Raw genomic sequence first — 16,396 nt, forward strand, 5'->3', positions numbered from 1 at the left:
TTCTCTTCCTCAGACTTCTTGATTCTGTTTTTTTGTTATCCCATAAGGATATCTCACTTCTGCTGTCTCTCAGAAGGGTCCACAATGAGGAATTCTATGGGTTTTTTGAGCCACACTTATCCAGACCTCTTAAAAGAGCTGGTGCACACTGTTTCAGCCCCTGCCTTTGTCTGCTGTGGGAAGGTGTCCTCACCTCTGTGGTCATGGGAGAAATTGAAAAACTCTCGATGCCGCTGCACACTAAGGACATGGACAAACCCCTATGCAGGTTAGGCTGGTGCTTAACACATCTCTCCCAGCTGGAGTTGTGCCTTGTCACCAAGTGGCCTTGCTCTGAAGAGCTTCATTTCCACCCATTTATGGTGGAATACCAACCACAGGAAGGGCAGGTCACCCAGGCTCGAGTCTGGGCCCAAAGCTGTCCTTGGCCCTGCTGTGTCACCTGAGATCTTGCTTTGCCCCTGAGCTTGCGCTCTGAAATGATGGATGGAGAGGACTGATCATACTCTTTGAAGACAGACCCCCGACAGGGCGTGAAAGTGTTCTTGCAGTTGTGGAGTGGAAGGTGGGGAGGAGAGCTGGTGAGAGGTGCCTCGGATCTGGCTGCTGTTGCTACCTGTGTGTCTTTCTAGCAGAAGAGTGTTGCTAAGTTCCTATGCAGCTCTGGGAGCATGTCATTCTCTGCGTGGGTGGGTGCAAAGAAGCTGTTGCAGAAAGTTTCAAGAGAAGCTTAGCAGTGAGAAGAGCTGCAGCTCAGGCCCATTTGCAAAACACGAATGCCACCTCCGCTCCGCACGGGGATCAGCTGACACTGGCAGGAACAAGTGCCACTTCTTCAACTGCTCTTGCAGGTTTTTCTTCACAAAAATTATTTGGCTCAAAACATAGGTCAGTTAATCAGGATCAAGTCAAAGGCAGGATAATACACCTTCCACTGGCCCCCTGGTGCTGCAGAGAAAGGCTCAGTGCCGGCATTCTCATGGGTTTGGGAAGGTTGCTGTAGAATGGAGTAAGTCAGGTCTGACCAAGTTCTCAATGCTTTCCTGAAGCACCCTTGCCAGCCCACTCTGTGTTGTGAAGACTTTCACGTTCTGTTGAATTTGCCAAGAAGAGATTTTTGAATAAAACATACAAATGACATTAAATTTCAATTTCCAGAGAAATTAAAGGCCATTAAAACTGCTGCTTGAGTTCTCAAATATTTATTCTTGACTCTTCATTGCAGCAGGGCCTCTTATCTTTCTCCTTGTCATCCCCTTTCCCCTTCCCAGTGCTCTTTGTCATGTTGCTTAGTACTGAGCTGGATAAGGAAGTTTCAGTCTGTAGTCTTGCCCAAGATGGGAGATAGCACAGGGAAGAGATGAAGCACGATATCCAGCCCACTCTGGAGTCCCACACAGAACTTTAGTATACAGCACTGCCAATCTGTCCTGCTTCCCTGGGCTGTCAAAATCACCAGCAGTTGTGGCTGTTCCACACCACCTCCCAGAGATGTCAGGAGACCTTCTGGTCTCAAAACTTCTCCTTTCCTGGAACTCCACTCCTTCCCCATCATCCCAGATGTCTCTGGACATTTAAAGGCCTTTCTGGCTAGTGCTTGCCTTTGGGACATATTTGCCGACATTCCCTGAAAGGGTATAAACAACTGGATACTTTTCTACAGCCCCCAGCATGCAGACACCACAGAGTGTGTCTTAGATTTGTCTCAGCAGCAGGTTGCAAATGTTGCTGAGACATTTGCTGAGGGAGTCAGGGAGTCCTGCAGTACCACTGCAGGAGTGGCAGAGCTGTGTCCTCGAAGAGTGATTTCCTACCTCTGCATGTTTTACTTATGATGCTGCTGTTGGTGCAAGAAACCAAGAAGTCATTCCTACTAATCAGGAAAAACTCCTTTTGCAACAAGGAAATACCTCTTCCAGCAGCAGACAACTTTTCTGTAGAGGAAGATAGAAATGTAATTACCAGTGCAATATATCTTTACCTTAGAGCGTTTCTGGGGTTAGTGTCCTTGCCACGGTGAGAACCTCCTCTCTGAACGGAAAAGCAACAGAGGGTTTCAGAGGGCCACACTGTAATAACATTTGCATCCTGTTCCAAGAAGTGTTGGGGCCTTCTGCTATTTTCCAGTGGAAAAGAGAAGTGCAGACAGTAAACTTTGTGTCTCTAGGATGCTCTTGGTAACATTTCTGTCTCTTTAACTGCCACCAGCACTTGTCCAGGAAAAGGGTCCGTATTTTCCTAGGAGCTTTACAAATCAAAGACCTTGGAAATATTAAGAGAAATGCTTCAGCTCATCCCTGAGGACTTACAGTTTTAAAAAAGTGAGACACAGAGAGAGAGAAGAAGGCGACAATGGAAAAGTGCTGGTCACTGAGGCATACAGGTTTAGGCCTCTGGCAGAGTAGCTGCTATGAAGTCATTAAGCACGGAGCAAATAATTAAAAGTGTTGTTCATGAATATTTCAGTGGAATATTTTTGGGAGAGATGTATTTCAGTTCTGAAACATATATTAGCCCTGTGAAGCAGAGACATGACAGGAAAGACAGAGGGAAGGGGAAGGAGAGGCGAACAAGCGAACTCAGAAATAATTAATAATCAAATCCTTTTCCCCTTGCATGTCTTTCTGCTGAAATCCTCTGATGGACAAATGCAACAGTTACATCAGAACAGGATAGGTTTTAGGACTCACTGAGTAAATTTTGTAGCTCCATGTCTGCACTTGCTGGAAGATACTTAAGCATCCACACTGTTTATATCTGTGCATCCATTCTCGCCTTGCTTGACTTGCTGCCACCTGTGGATGTGGCACACCATATTCAGTAGCCTTTTGTGTAAAACTGCAGCTGAATGAATCAGATGGGTGTGTTTATCTCCACAAGAGGTAAAAATCACTCTGAACAACTTCTGTAGAATTGGTCCCTAGAGGCAGGGCAGATCTGCCTTCACTACTCTGCTCTTACTTAGGAACCCACACAGAAGGCAGATTTTTAAAGCAGCTTGGCATTGACTGCCCCTTCCATCTGTTCCCAGCTGGCTGAGGTCTTGGGAAAACCCTGGCACAAGTAAATCCAAGATGCATATGCTGTGAGCTGTCAGATCCTAAGGCATACTGGATCCCAGCCTTCCCCAGGCTGAGATGAAGCCCATGGCTCGTGTACTTTCAGTGTCTTAGCTGATAGATGGACATTTTTGATGTGGTAGTTTTGCATGTGATCACTGTCAGGAAAAGTATGTGCCTGTATGTGATGGAGTGATCTTGGACATGAGAAAGCCCAAATAAAGGGACTTGTTTTTGTGTGGAAGGATATTTCCTTCCTACATGCTTCCATCCTGCCAGATGCCCAGGGTAGTATACCCTTTCCCCCATACCTTAAAAGAAAGGGACTGGATAGCAAGAAGCAAAATCTTTTCAATATGAGGAGAGTGCCTGCCTTGATTCCTGAGGTTTGCATTTGACAGGATGAGTCCTCTGTTCAACCAGGGTGTCCTGCCAAGGCTTTTATCCCTCTTCACACAGCACACCATATGGATTGGCTGCTCCCGCGGGGAATGTGTTTATGCATTCCTGCCTCTCCCCAGCCATCCCCTCAGTGCAGGATGTGCAGGCAGGGACACAGACAAACAGCCCTGCACACAGGGAGCTGCAGCAGCTGCTGCTCAGGCTTGACCCACCTGCTGCTAGACAAGCCGACAGGCTGGAGAGCAGGACTCTTGATTCCTATTATTAATTCCTTTTGAATCCGGGCCAATTAAATCACAGATGAGGAGACACTTCCTATATGTTTGCAAAAGAATGAGAGAAAAAGAGAAAAAAAAGCAGACTTCATGGTTTTGTTTGTATACACTGGAATAATTTTATATTAAAAAATTTGAACAGGTTGTTGATGACTACTGAGAGGCATGAAGAAGGATCCTTGTTAGCAATCTGCTCTCCCTGTTGGGCAATGAGGACTTATGTTAGTGTGCTAATGGATTTACACTGAGGAAAAACCCTACTCCTGTGGAGCAGTTTGTTAAAGGGAGTAGAGACCCCTGGGATGGCTTCTTTCATCCATCAGCTATGAACAAAGCAGCAAATATTCTGACTTGGGGCCCTGGAAAACAAAAATGAAGTGGTCCCAGAATGCCAATGTAGGAAGTGCTGCAGCACTACTTCATCCTACTCCTTTTTCTTAGTACAGCAATAGGAGATTTGGGGAGCAAGTCTGAATGGAGAAAACATTATCATGAGGTGGTTACAATCGGCATTGCTGAGATGCTGGACAAAAAGAGCACCGGAGTTAGAGAATCCTTGGAGATCCATGCCTCAAGGCAGTTTACTTTCTCCCTGAGGCCAAGAATAGAAGCTGACTCACGCATGATGGAGGCACATTAGTGAGATACTCTTGGAACTTAAACCAGCAGCTCTGTACTTCAAGACCTGCAGGGCTCTCTCATTTACTCTTTTTCTTACTGCCCTGCAGCTGGAGGGTCTCTCTGGTCTCCCTGTGATGGAGGCAGACAATCTGTTGGAAGAGGCTGTTCTTTGTACTCAGGTGGGTGACTCACTCTTCAACAGCGTCTTTGCTGGAGAACTGTCCTGATTCATCACCAGCTTTCTGCCCTGCTCACTGTGCAGCCCTGGCTGGCTCTTGGGCTGGGCTTCTTGTAGCTGCACACCTGACTATCTTCTGCACACCTACAGCTCAGCTCTTCTGAGGGGGAAGGGGTAAATGTCCTTGAATGGCACCCACATTCGTGCAAACCCTGCCCATTGAAACTCAGCAGTGCCTGCCTCGAAGTACTGCAGTTGTAGGAGGGAAGACTTTTGTTTACAAGAGATTAGGGGCTGGTATCTGCTGGCATGACAGCTCTGGGATGTGTTTCTACTGGAGAACATGGATTTCTTATCTTGCAGTTGCTGAGTCATAGAAAAGGCAGAGCAGTAATTTCAGGGTGCTGACAGCTTAACACAAGGTTAGACCTTCCATTTCCATGCCAACAGCGGTGGTGACGCATAGCAGTTAATTGCTCCAGATCAGCTGTGAACTTTTCCCATTATGAAAAATAGGATCTTGTTAAGTCTTCCTGCATTGAGTACAGAGTCGAATCCATAGATTCCAGAACATGTGCTCCAGCTTCTTCAGCCAGTGCTACTGGCACTGGTAGATGTTGATGGTGTCCAGGTATGGTGCCCAGCTTATAGAGCATTTTTTTCTCCTAATTCTTTCCTTCCTCATCTCAAGATGGTTTTGGAGACTAGCCAAGAAGGATGCCAGGTATTTTCTTAGTACTGCAGTGATCAAACTAAGTAATGCACTTACAGAGAATGAGCATCCTGGACAGGAATAATTTCCTTAGTGTCTCTCTTCTCAGCTCTGTGTATTCCAAAGTACATCCTCAAGTCTGCAATCAGTAGCACACACAAAATATCCCCTAGGTCCACAACATCTCTTCCCATGAGTTTATTCATTTAAACCTCCCAGCCTCAACAACAGGAGTTGATTCCTCAATAGGATCACATTTGTGCAGAAGAAACATGTGTTGACTACTGAAAAGCAATTAGAAATTGAATGCTTAATCCCTCAAATAGGAATTTATGCATCAAATTTTATTGATTTGTTAAGACTTCATGCATATATATATATATATATATATATAGCCTTTCAGGAAGAATTTATTTGAGAAATTTATTGTGTCAGAAGGTGTCCTAAAATATTTTGGAAATATTTTATCATTACATTTTCAAACAGAACAAAATGAACGCTTTTTTTTCAATTGGAAACAAACTTTTAGTTTATATATATATATATATATATATATATATATATATACACAGAAAAGCTCAGAAGCAGCAAGAAATAGTTCAAAATTATGTAAAGAAACTGCTAAAAATTAATTTCCATAATTAAAAAAGAATTCTGATGGCATACATTTGTGTTCAACATATTTTTTTTACTGCATTTTCTGCTCTTGATCAGAAAGAAGTGAAAATTTTTATCTCAGTCCCTTGTCTTTATCTCAGAATAATCTTCAGTATAGTTAGACTTCCAAAAAATTATTAAAAGATCTGCCTCTTCTTTTTTCTTCTCCTCTAGAACTTTTAAAATTTTCCTTCTACATTTTCATCTTCTGGAATGTTACAGTTGTATTTTTAATGCAATTAAGTTAATTGACGAAATCCAGATATTTTATATTATATGGGAAGGAAGTGTTAATCATATTAATCAGAAGAGAAAGGTAACACATTAAATATTTGAAATTAAAAACCAATTACCTAAGTGTCTGCAAGAAAGAGACAGTTTTGTCCAGGGTTGTTTTCTGTCGCTGCTCAGAGGGAATCCCAGAGCTTTGATACACCTGAAACACAGATTTCCTGACACTCAGTTGGGTTTGCTGCTGCTGTCTGGCTGGGAGCCAAAGTCAGGGGGCAGGAAGATGCTGAATCTGAGATCAAGCAGGTGCTGCTCCTGTTAGGAAATGGTTGTGGATATGAACAGAAGGAATTTAAGCTCCTGGGATCCCACTTTTTTTTTTTTTTTTTTTTTTTTTTTTTTTTTTTTTTTGTGTGTGGACTGGGCTTTGTGGTGCCAGACTTGGTGGTTCCTACTTGCCCTAGGGACTTTAGACCACCAGAGACCACCAGGAGTTTCCTGAAGTTGAATTTAGGGCTTTCTGCTATTTATCTGTCTCCTCTTTATCATAATCTATCTTCAGTGTTTCCTACTATGTCAAATGCTTTCTTCTAACACCAGATCCAGATTAACCGAGTCACTTTCTTCTTGGCACACATTAGTAAAGCTCCTTACACCAAAGTCTTTATTTGCAAGGAGGGAGAGCCTTGTTCATATCCTGCAAAGAGATGTATTGCAGGGCTGGCTAATAAGAAAAGCTCGGTGTAAACTGATTTGCATCTTAAAGCAATACAATTAAAATATTCAGCAAATATCCTGTGTAGATATTTTCTGTATTCTAGTGACCCTGTGATTTAGTTAGATTTCTCTCTAATTGATGTTAAAATAAAAGTTCAGTGGAATCCACATACCTTGCATAAGCCTGAGTTTGCTGAAGCCTCCTTTCCTTGCAGGATTTTTCCAGTGAGTTGTGTAAAAGACACAGATCTATCTCTAGAGGATCTTGCAAGCTCAGAAACAATGTGATTTTGAGTCCCATTTTGTAGCCACTTTGAAAACAACTTTAATTCTTCCATTGTATCCAAAGGAGAATTTGTTCTCAGACGTTTGGAGAAAGTTTCCAGCTTTTCCTGGTGTTGTGATCCAGTGGGTGAGATGCCCCTGCTTGAGTTAAGGTGCAAATAATACCACATGCCAAAGTCAGTAATACAGATTTTAATTAATAGTAAATGGGAGGTAGAGAGATAGAAATAAATAGAAATTATGAGGGGGTGAGAGAGATCAAGCAAAAGGTAATCACCACCTGTGGATCCAGAAGCATCGTCCTTCTTGAAGCGTCCTTCTTCATCCTTCTTGCTGGGGGGGGAGGGTCCCAGAGAGTTGTTTTTCTGGGGATTCCATCTTTTCACAGTCCAAGTTCCATCCATGGAGCACAGATGCCATTCCCATCATTTAAGGTGATATGTATACCAGCAGTGCTTCCTTTCTGACATCATGCCATAGGGGAAAGTTTTGCCCTAATCACATGCATCCTCAGGCCTGAAATTAGCACCTTTCTGTGACAAATTTCTGCTGCCTGTGTTGCCACTTAGTCACTGTTGTGGTGACTTATGGCAAGTTCCTTCTGTGGTCTTGACAGTGCTGGGAGATAGAGAGCTGTATTATGTCCTTACACCTGGCCATAGGGAAGCTGGAGGCAGCCTGCCAATGAATAATTCAGACAGGAGTCTAAGTGGGATGTTTCTCTGCTGAAGTTATTTGCCTTGCAAGAGTGCTGCAGGATCATCAGGCTCTTAAATTATCTGGTGTTCTCTCCAGTTACAAAGCAAATTGACTAAACATTCTGTCCTAGCAAAGAGATGGTTAAAACACTCACAGCCAGTGGTTGTCCTTGCCCTTAGCATTTTTTTCTGATGGATTAAAAGTGCTGGGAGCCCAAGAACAACTTTTTCTCACTATTTATTTGTCAGGCATTTTTTCTCATATCCCACTAAACACTATCTATGGAGTATGGTTATTGTTAATCACCCCTCTGGTCATGAAGCTCTTTGTGCCTGCCTGCTAAAGCCAGTTGCATCACTCATGTTGTGTCTCCAGGAGAGAGGGAGAAAAGAGGATTAAGTTTTAAAGAAAACAAAAATGCAATGCAAAAAAAAGTAAAGATTTGGGGTTTTTTCCCCATTGTTGAGGTTTTGTGGACTTTGAGAAAGTAGAGAAATGGAAAGGGGAAAAAGCTTTCCTATGAAAGAGATAATCTTCATAGTTCAATCTTTGGTGACTCTTTAGAAAAGCTGAGTTCATACAAGGTAAACAAAGGAAGATGAATAAGTTACCTCACATTCACTGTCAGGTGCTGCAGAGTCCACAGTGCCTGGTAACTTCTTACCCTTATAGTTAACATATCAAATTGAAAAATGTTTCTCATGGAAATAGCTCAGGATGGATCTCCTTCCTAGAAAAATGAAACCAAATCAATGAGGATCAGAGAAACCACAGACTCTGCAGGCTGGATTGGCAAGTGGTACTCCCAGAAACAGCCTTCCAGGGACAATTCCATATAATGTGGTACTCACCACTTGTGCTGGTAAAAAACAAACTCTCCTAAGGAAACTAGGTGCTGCCAATAGCAGTTCAGAAAGTGCTGTTCTGAAAGTCCTCCACACATGGAATTGGGAGTAGATAAACTGTGACACACATTACACACAGGGAAATCATGGGTTGTTGTAATACCAAGAAAAGCAGCCAGGAAAGCTACTGTGATCAACAAATGAGTGAATCTTACATGAACAGTTCTTAGTATTATCTCAGAAATCATTAATATGGTAGGGGACTTTATAATTCCCAGGGATTTAGTTTCAGCTCTGGAGGGACACCTGTGGGTGAGGAAATTGATGAACTAATTCTCTGATTGAATCTCTTCCTGTCAGGAGGAGAAACCACTCCAGAGATGCTTTTAAAACTGTGCCTGTTGTCTTTACCTTGCTCTTCCCCAAAACGTGGCTCAGGGTGCCCAAGGCAGAAACTCCTATCATTCTTGCCAGTTCCAAGTGGGAGGCGAGGATCAAGGACTAAGGTCTTCTCTGGCAGCACTGAGCAGCATCCTCCACTCTTTCCTTTCTTTTTTCTTTCTTTTTTTACTCTTTCTTTTCTTTTTTCTTTTGTATTGGGACAAAGAGAATCTGCTGTCTACACTCTATATCAAACTTACATAACAAGTTAGAAGTAGAAAGAGATGAATGCAGCTTTCCCCAAAACCTCCCTCTAGCATGGCCTTCAGCAGAGCCTAACAAAGTCATCACAGGGCTCTAGAAGCCCTGCTTTTCCTTGTGAAATGAACAGGAGATGTTCTGCAGGCGTATTTGTGTATAAGCAGATTGTGAATAACACCTTGCAAAACTTTACACAACAGCAAGGACCTAAATGTCTCTGAATTTGTATGTGTAAACTGGCCTTGCCACCTGTAATCTTTTCCAAATTTTCTTCTTCTTCATCACAAAACATCTGCTTGAATGCTAGAAGCAAAGTGGAATGGCAAAATCATCTTCTTTACCATAAACATCCAAATTCATGTATATGCCAGAAAAAGAGAATTGCCTTTGTATCTCAGACTGAGGTATCATTCTCTCCAGTGCAAACAAATGAACAGCTGTTGCTGTGGAGCTTGTCTAAAAACATCTCTCTGCATTCTGCTCATTCAGGTCATTTATTCCTGCTGTTCCCATTATTGTGCTCTTTTTCCTGGAGTTGAATTTTCACTTTGACATTTATAGTTTTATTTCTACTCAAAGACACAATCAAATGACACAGGCAACCCCCAGCCAAGGGCTGAATCATGTCTTTGCCTATGCCATATTTTCAAATTCCAGCAGAATATTTTGATACCAAAATGGTCCAATGGGTGAAACACAGATTTTATAAAGGTTAAACATGAAAAAGAGACAGACTCATACTGGTCTTCATTTGCACCCTCATCCACATCCCCCATTCACACTCTATTCTCTTGAACCTTTCAGGGATTTCCAGGGATAAATACTGTTCCTAGTATATCTCCTTCTCCAACACAGCGTCATTTAATTTGGTGGCTGTAGAAGTACCATTTCTTATGCCACTGCTTTTCATCTGACACATCACTGTTCAGGAGTCTGGCAGGAAATTGTAAAGGCTGGAAGTTAGCATGATATTGCAGGGAAAAGCAGGAGATGCTCACAATGCAGGAGATGCCACTTGAAAGGCTGGATGAAGAAAGTTCAGATTAAACTAAGAGGGACTTGAACTGTTTGGATCTGTTTGGAAGTACCTGCATTTCAGGTGACACCTGCTCCCCACTGTTTCCTCAGTAAGTTCCAGATGGAGAAGGTCTGTTTGAGACTTGTCCATTCCCTGGGCCATTCTTCCAGCAGAAATCAGAGAAACTTCTGGAAGAGCTCTTTGCACCACAGGCTGAACTTTCCATAATACCGTGGGCATAACGGAATTTTCTAATATCTGTCAGAGCAAAGAACAATTATTTCATAATTTCTGCCTTTGGAGCTGTTTGGTTGGACTTCATAGTCCCTCTGATGCTCTCAGGACTGAAAACCATTGTGCCATATCCAAATCCCTGTGCTGAGTGTCCATCAGCCCCATGCTTTCCCCAGCTGACTGGCACCTCCCGGTTGACTGTCAAGGTTCAGAGCCAGATCCTGACTTCACTCTCTACCCATCCATATCTTTAGCAAAGACACTGGAGTCTTTTTCTGACCATCAGGGGAAATAAGTGGTGTAAGCCTGAAGGTGGAATTGCTGCCCAGAAACTGGAGATCAGCCGATGTACAAGTTTAGGCAAGTTAAAAAGAGGAGACAGAGTGACTAGAAGAGAGATAGAAGATACAGGAGCAGGAGCATTGTCTGTATAAGCTACTCCTCACTCTATGCCATTTTTCTTGCATGTCACTTGAAAAAGTAAAACTCAGAATCTTGCCAGTGTCTGCATGGAGCCTGTGCATCCCTGGCCTTTCTGGCTCTTCGCTCCCATGAAGTGAAAAGAAATCCTTTCACCACCTGACCAGAGGGGTCAGGATAATCTCTTCTCCTCCTGCATGGAGCCAATCCTGCCTCCAGCCTTGGGGAGATGAAGTAGGATTAATAACTGTGATCAGCGTGTTCCTTGTTTCCAGATACTATGTACCAGAAGGTATTTTGATGGTATGATATATGAGTCACTGTGGGATGCAGCAGAATATTTTAGCCTTGCAGTGGAGGTACATTATTCATCCTCTCTCTGCCTATAAGACATGCAGCCCAGAGACATCCTGAATACAGCCTGCAGAAGCTCAAATTGAATCTCTGGGGAAGTTCCTTGAAAGTGGTTCTTAAAAAGGCGTGTATTTTTTTTTTTAGTTAAACAGAAGAAGACAATCCTTACAGATCTCCTTTCTCCTTCTTCCTGCACCCCTCCTCAATTTCCTGACTTACTTCCAAAGCCTCTAAAGAGAAGATTTGTTGATGGTTATTTGCAAAAATCCCTGTTTTCAGCCTCATAGCACCCAACCTTCATCACAACCTGTGCCTCCTGCTCCTGTCCAAAGGCTGCATTAAATTGTTATATTCATTGTCTGGCTGCCAGTCACAGCCTTGCCAGGGAAGGGAAGAAGTGAGTGGTCAGAGGTACTATAAAACTCCACAGATAACACAATTTTGATCAGAAAGAGCACTAACTTTTGCAGCAACTTTCAAGCACATTAGAGCAGGTTGAGACACTTGTTACTGAGACATGTAGTTTGATGAGTCTGTAGTGAATTAAACTCATGTTGGTACAGCATTTGTGTCTTCATTCTGGCTATGCTGTTCTCTGAAACAGATGTTGCTGAAAAAGCTATGGAAAATCTGGTGTAGTTGGGTGTGATTTGGCTCTGATCTATACAAGACATTTCTTGGCTTCATGGATTTTGCCAAAGCACAGACATCTCTCCTGAAAAATTCAGCATGATATAATTTCTTTGTGTCAGGTATGAAATAGGATGGTTGGATTAGTCCCCAAACCAAGGGACTTTCTCAAAGTGACCAAAACCACCAAAGAGCTGATTCCTGTAAAAAAAAAAAAAAAAAAAAAACAAACTGTTCATTATTTGCTAGATGCTAAACTATTAACTTTGGCCTAAGTTGCATTTTTTTGGTAAGTATTTTCAGATTCTTTCAGCTTAAACTTGCTGAAATTCTGTAATTTTCATATTAGAAAATTGCATAGAAAATATCAAAGAAATTTTTAAAAATCAAAGAATTTTCTTATTACTTAGCAAATTCCTCCAGACTACTCTTTCACAGATGAAAGCTGGTGTCTGTGTGGTTAGTTTGTCCATCTCAATGTAAATCTTTCTGACAGGAATAAAGGAGAACTATAAGCTTGTCTTTCCCATGTGCCCTTACCAATGCAGTCTACAATTAAAATTCCATGTAGGAGGGATTTAATTTTCCTAAATCACAAAATATGTGTTACGTTAAGAGGAAAATAAATGGACTCAGATTAGTTAATTTGTTGGAAACTAGAAATTCTGTGAAGGCATGGGTGTGTTTCCCAAACAAAATCACTCTATATCATAATGTCTGGAGCTGCATAATTAAAAAACTTTGTGGAAACACGTGACTAATTCAAGACATCTGGTTTTGGCTGGGTGAACATTTTAACGAGAAACTGGATTTTCACCATAGATCCAATCCTTTCACAAAGGTCAGGGCTGTCCTCAAAGAGTTCGTCAAGGAAAAAAAAACTGTTCTTTTTGAGCAGGTTTGTTGCTAAAGACTCTTTTAGGAAAAAGGCTACTAGTATTTGAAAAATTAGCCTTCTGAATCCCTTTGAGTCTTTCAACTCATTATTTTTGGTAAATCCAACCTCTTCTATCGAAGCAATCAAGATAATACTGGCAAGTTTTCCGATTATTTGACATTTTGACTAATGGTTTCTTTTCCCATTGACTTCCCATCTATTTTTAGGTGAAAAAATACTGGTATAAAACTTTACAAAGTTTAATTTAAAAGAGGTCAACCCAAATGTTTCAGATTTTTCTGTTACATAAAGTGACATTTCAGAAATGCCATTTTGAAAATGTTCTATCATTTTTAAACTTTCCCTTCATTTTGGGGAGTTGAATCTCAGTTTATCCAAAAGTTCTGTTATATTCATTGCTGGGCATTTACCTCAGTCCAACTTCAATAAACAGAAGCCTTTCATATCAAGACTGATTATGTGGTGGACGTTAGGTGCATGAGGAAAGTCTTTGAGGGGAGCTGAAGGACCAGCTCTTTCCAAAACTTTCTCTGCTTTCCTTGCCAACAATTCTAAGAGACTCTAATGTGATCCCAAAGGCCCCTGGCATTTTTTTAAGAAGGGATCTTCTTTTGAGTCTTTGGTCATTCCAGACAAGAAGATCATGAAATCTTTGGTTACCCTGCTGAGAGGCTTTGCAAAGTAAGTTAGGATGCCTTCCCCACCTAAACCAAGGGACATGACAGCAGGTGTGTAAACCTGTGTTATTTCTGTCTTGCTGTTTTGAAACAGCTCCCTCCACCCTGCAGCCTTGTCTGTGTTGTTTGATATTGTTTCTGCCTGAAATATTCATAAAGCATTATGCTTAAAAAATTAGGTTGATGAATGAGAAGAGACAGTTCTCCTAACAAAGTCATTGACAGAAAGGCCAAAGTGTTTTTCGTTGTTTTGTTTTCGTTTTTGTTGTTTTTTTTAAATGTGTGGAAATGTGTCATTTGGCTGCTGCAAATTGGTCTCAGTAGTGAAAAAAACCCACACAAACCAAAACCAAACCAAACAAACAAAAAAACCCCAGAGAAAATAATAGTAGTAGATGGGACTGAAGAAGAAAGTGTCCCAGCAAATCAATCATTTGGAGGCATCCAGTTAAAGTGCTGAGGATTCCTCACTCCATAATGAGGGAACAGAGACAGTCTGGGAACTTAGGGAGCTCATTTGCTTATAAAAGACCTGCCTTGTAGGTGACAGATCTCTAACTGCCTGCCAGGTGTCCCTGCTTGATACCACACCATGGTCTAGAGAGATGACATCCTCCTTTGAGACCCATTACCATCTCAATCGTGCAAATGACCTCATTTGACAAAAAAAAGTCTGATTGCCAGCCAGTTCAACCTGTTGTATCCCAGGATCCTGTTTAACCAAAAAAATTAGAGTCACATCTTTATTGCCAGGTAAACCAAATAAATACATGGCATTGTTGGTTTGTATCTCTTGCAGACAAACAAAGCAGTAGCCAAGGGAGATTTCCACCACGCAAGCTCCAGCTCCCGGCGAGCTCTCTTCCTGGCTGTCCTGTCCATCACAATCGGAACTGGCATCTATGTCGGGGTAGCTGTTGCTCTTATTGCCTACCTGTCGAAAAACAACCATCTATGAGCCTCAGGAAAGGGGGAAGAACCACCCAACCCAGCTCCTGCACTGAAGAAGTCCCCAGCACATCAGACTGCGTGCTTTTCCAAAAAGAGACAAACAATTTCTGGGGGGACGTACGGGATGAGATGGGCTTGTGCATTGTTGTAGGATGGGAAGCTGGAGGGGCTGGGGGAGGTTCCACCATCTGTGATGCACAAGTCTTGCTTATCTTCATCATCCCCTGTACAAAAAAATGAAAGAAAGAGCAAAAGAGAGACAAAGAATGAAAAAATGAAAAAAAAAATAAAAGGAAAGAAGATGGGGAATGTGTGGAGAAAGGTGTTTCGCCTTCGCCGCCTTTTCAATATGGTGTTTACAAGCATCTGACAAACTGAGCTGTTCTCTTAATACCTTCCTGGTCACCTGAACTTTGCAGCCAGAATGAGCTTGTGCTTAATTTGCTTGTTAAGCACGGCACTGAGATCTGGGAAAGCATAGATAGCAACTGGTTCTCTGAAGGAGCAATATAAAAACAAGAGAAAGAACATGGCTTGTTTTGTCTTTTGAATGCAGGACTCATTTGTCTAAGAGTGAACTAGATACTTCATCATAGAGTGGTATTGCCTAGTTTTCTGGTTGGGGGTAGGTTTCCATGGAAGGAGAAAAGGAAATTAAAAACATTTTTACTTCCTTTCCTTGTTTTTGTATTAATGTATGCTCCACAGGCCCACTCAGTGAAGAACAGCTGAGGCATGACTAGGCTCTGCAGACCGAGTGCAATTTCAAAGTGACATGAGACCCGTTGTAAAATTAATTCCTCCATCCAGTCACATTGTGATAATAGCACCTTACTGTGGCATTATTGCTCACCTGACTGCTCCACCTTGCCGTGGAGACCTGCACAGCAGTCAGTGCAAGAAACCTGGGTAAAAATGCAAACTGAAATACTAATAAGTTCTAAATTTAAAAAAAAATCACGGTAAAGCATGGGGATTAACCAGAGAAAGGAATGCTTCATACATTTCTGGGATCCTGCTCATACACAGACCAGTGAATATCACTCAGAAGTTCACAGCTCAGCTGTGCATCGGGGACACGGCATAGCCATGGAGACAAGTCTGTTCCCCAATAAGCAGAGCAGTGGTAAATTGTGGGGGAATTGAGCCTTGTCCTTACTTCACTGACTGAAATGATACATTTGTTTTCTTCTTTACTTGCTCCCCACACTCAACTGGTTTTTTTGTCTTACAGATTTCACTGCACTCAGCTATTTTTTGTCTTACTATTTCGTCCCACTCCAGAATGTATCAGCATAGACATATATATGTAGCTACATATATATATATACACACAGAGAGGGGAAAACCAATCAAATAAATTACCATTTTATTATTCAACTGCCTCATGTTTTACAAACACGGTTTCTTTAAACAAGGATGTCATCAAAGACCTTTCCCTCCAACTCTGTATTTGTGTCATCTTTGCTCTGGGACTGTTTTTTTTTCCTTATGTTTCCATTATTTTGGTTTGAATTTGATTTCTTTTGTTTTGGGGGGAGCAGAGAACAAACATATGCAAACCTATTTTTCTGGTACGGTTTATTAAAACACATGGTATAAAGGTACTGGTGTTTTGTGTGACACTTTTTTGGGGTGGATGTGAGGCATTTGACTGAATGAAACTTGACCTAGGACACCCATTCCAGCTACCTTGATAGGTGCTTATATGGACCATGCCATGATGTCCCTGCACCCAAAAGCCTGTTGTAGTCACTGACAGGTTTTTTGGCATTGCATTCACAGAACCAGAGAATTATTTCTGTGGGACATAGGGATTCCATCTATATTGGATGGCAAATTGTTGGGCTGCAAGCTAAGCCTGGAGACTGGCAATGCACTCCTAGTCCCT

General features: G+C 41.9%; 1 protein-coding gene across 3 annotated transcripts in view; it reads left to right on the forward strand.

The window, feature by feature from the left end:
- SYNDIG1 (synapse differentiation inducing 1) overlaps window positions 1-15,885 on the forward strand; it is a 46,711-nt gene extending 30,826 nt beyond the window's left edge. For all 3 annotated transcript variants that reach the window (XM_056488437.1, XM_056488436.1, XM_056488435.1), the window contains one exon: window positions 14,354-15,885. In XM_056488437.1, coding sequence (XP_056344412.1) covers window positions 14,354-14,512 — 159 coding nt within the window. In that variant the 3' untranslated portion in view covers window positions 14,513-15,885. The remainder of the gene's footprint in view (window positions 1-14,353) is intronic.
- Window positions 15,886-16,396: the final 511 nt, after the last annotated feature.

The sequence above is a fragment of the Oenanthe melanoleuca genome, chromosome 3 (assembly GCF_029582105.1).
Source record: "Oenanthe melanoleuca isolate GR-GAL-2019-014 chromosome 3, OMel1.0, whole genome shotgun sequence".
Lineage (NCBI taxonomy): Eukaryota > Metazoa > Chordata > Aves > Passeriformes > Muscicapidae > Oenanthe > Oenanthe melanoleuca.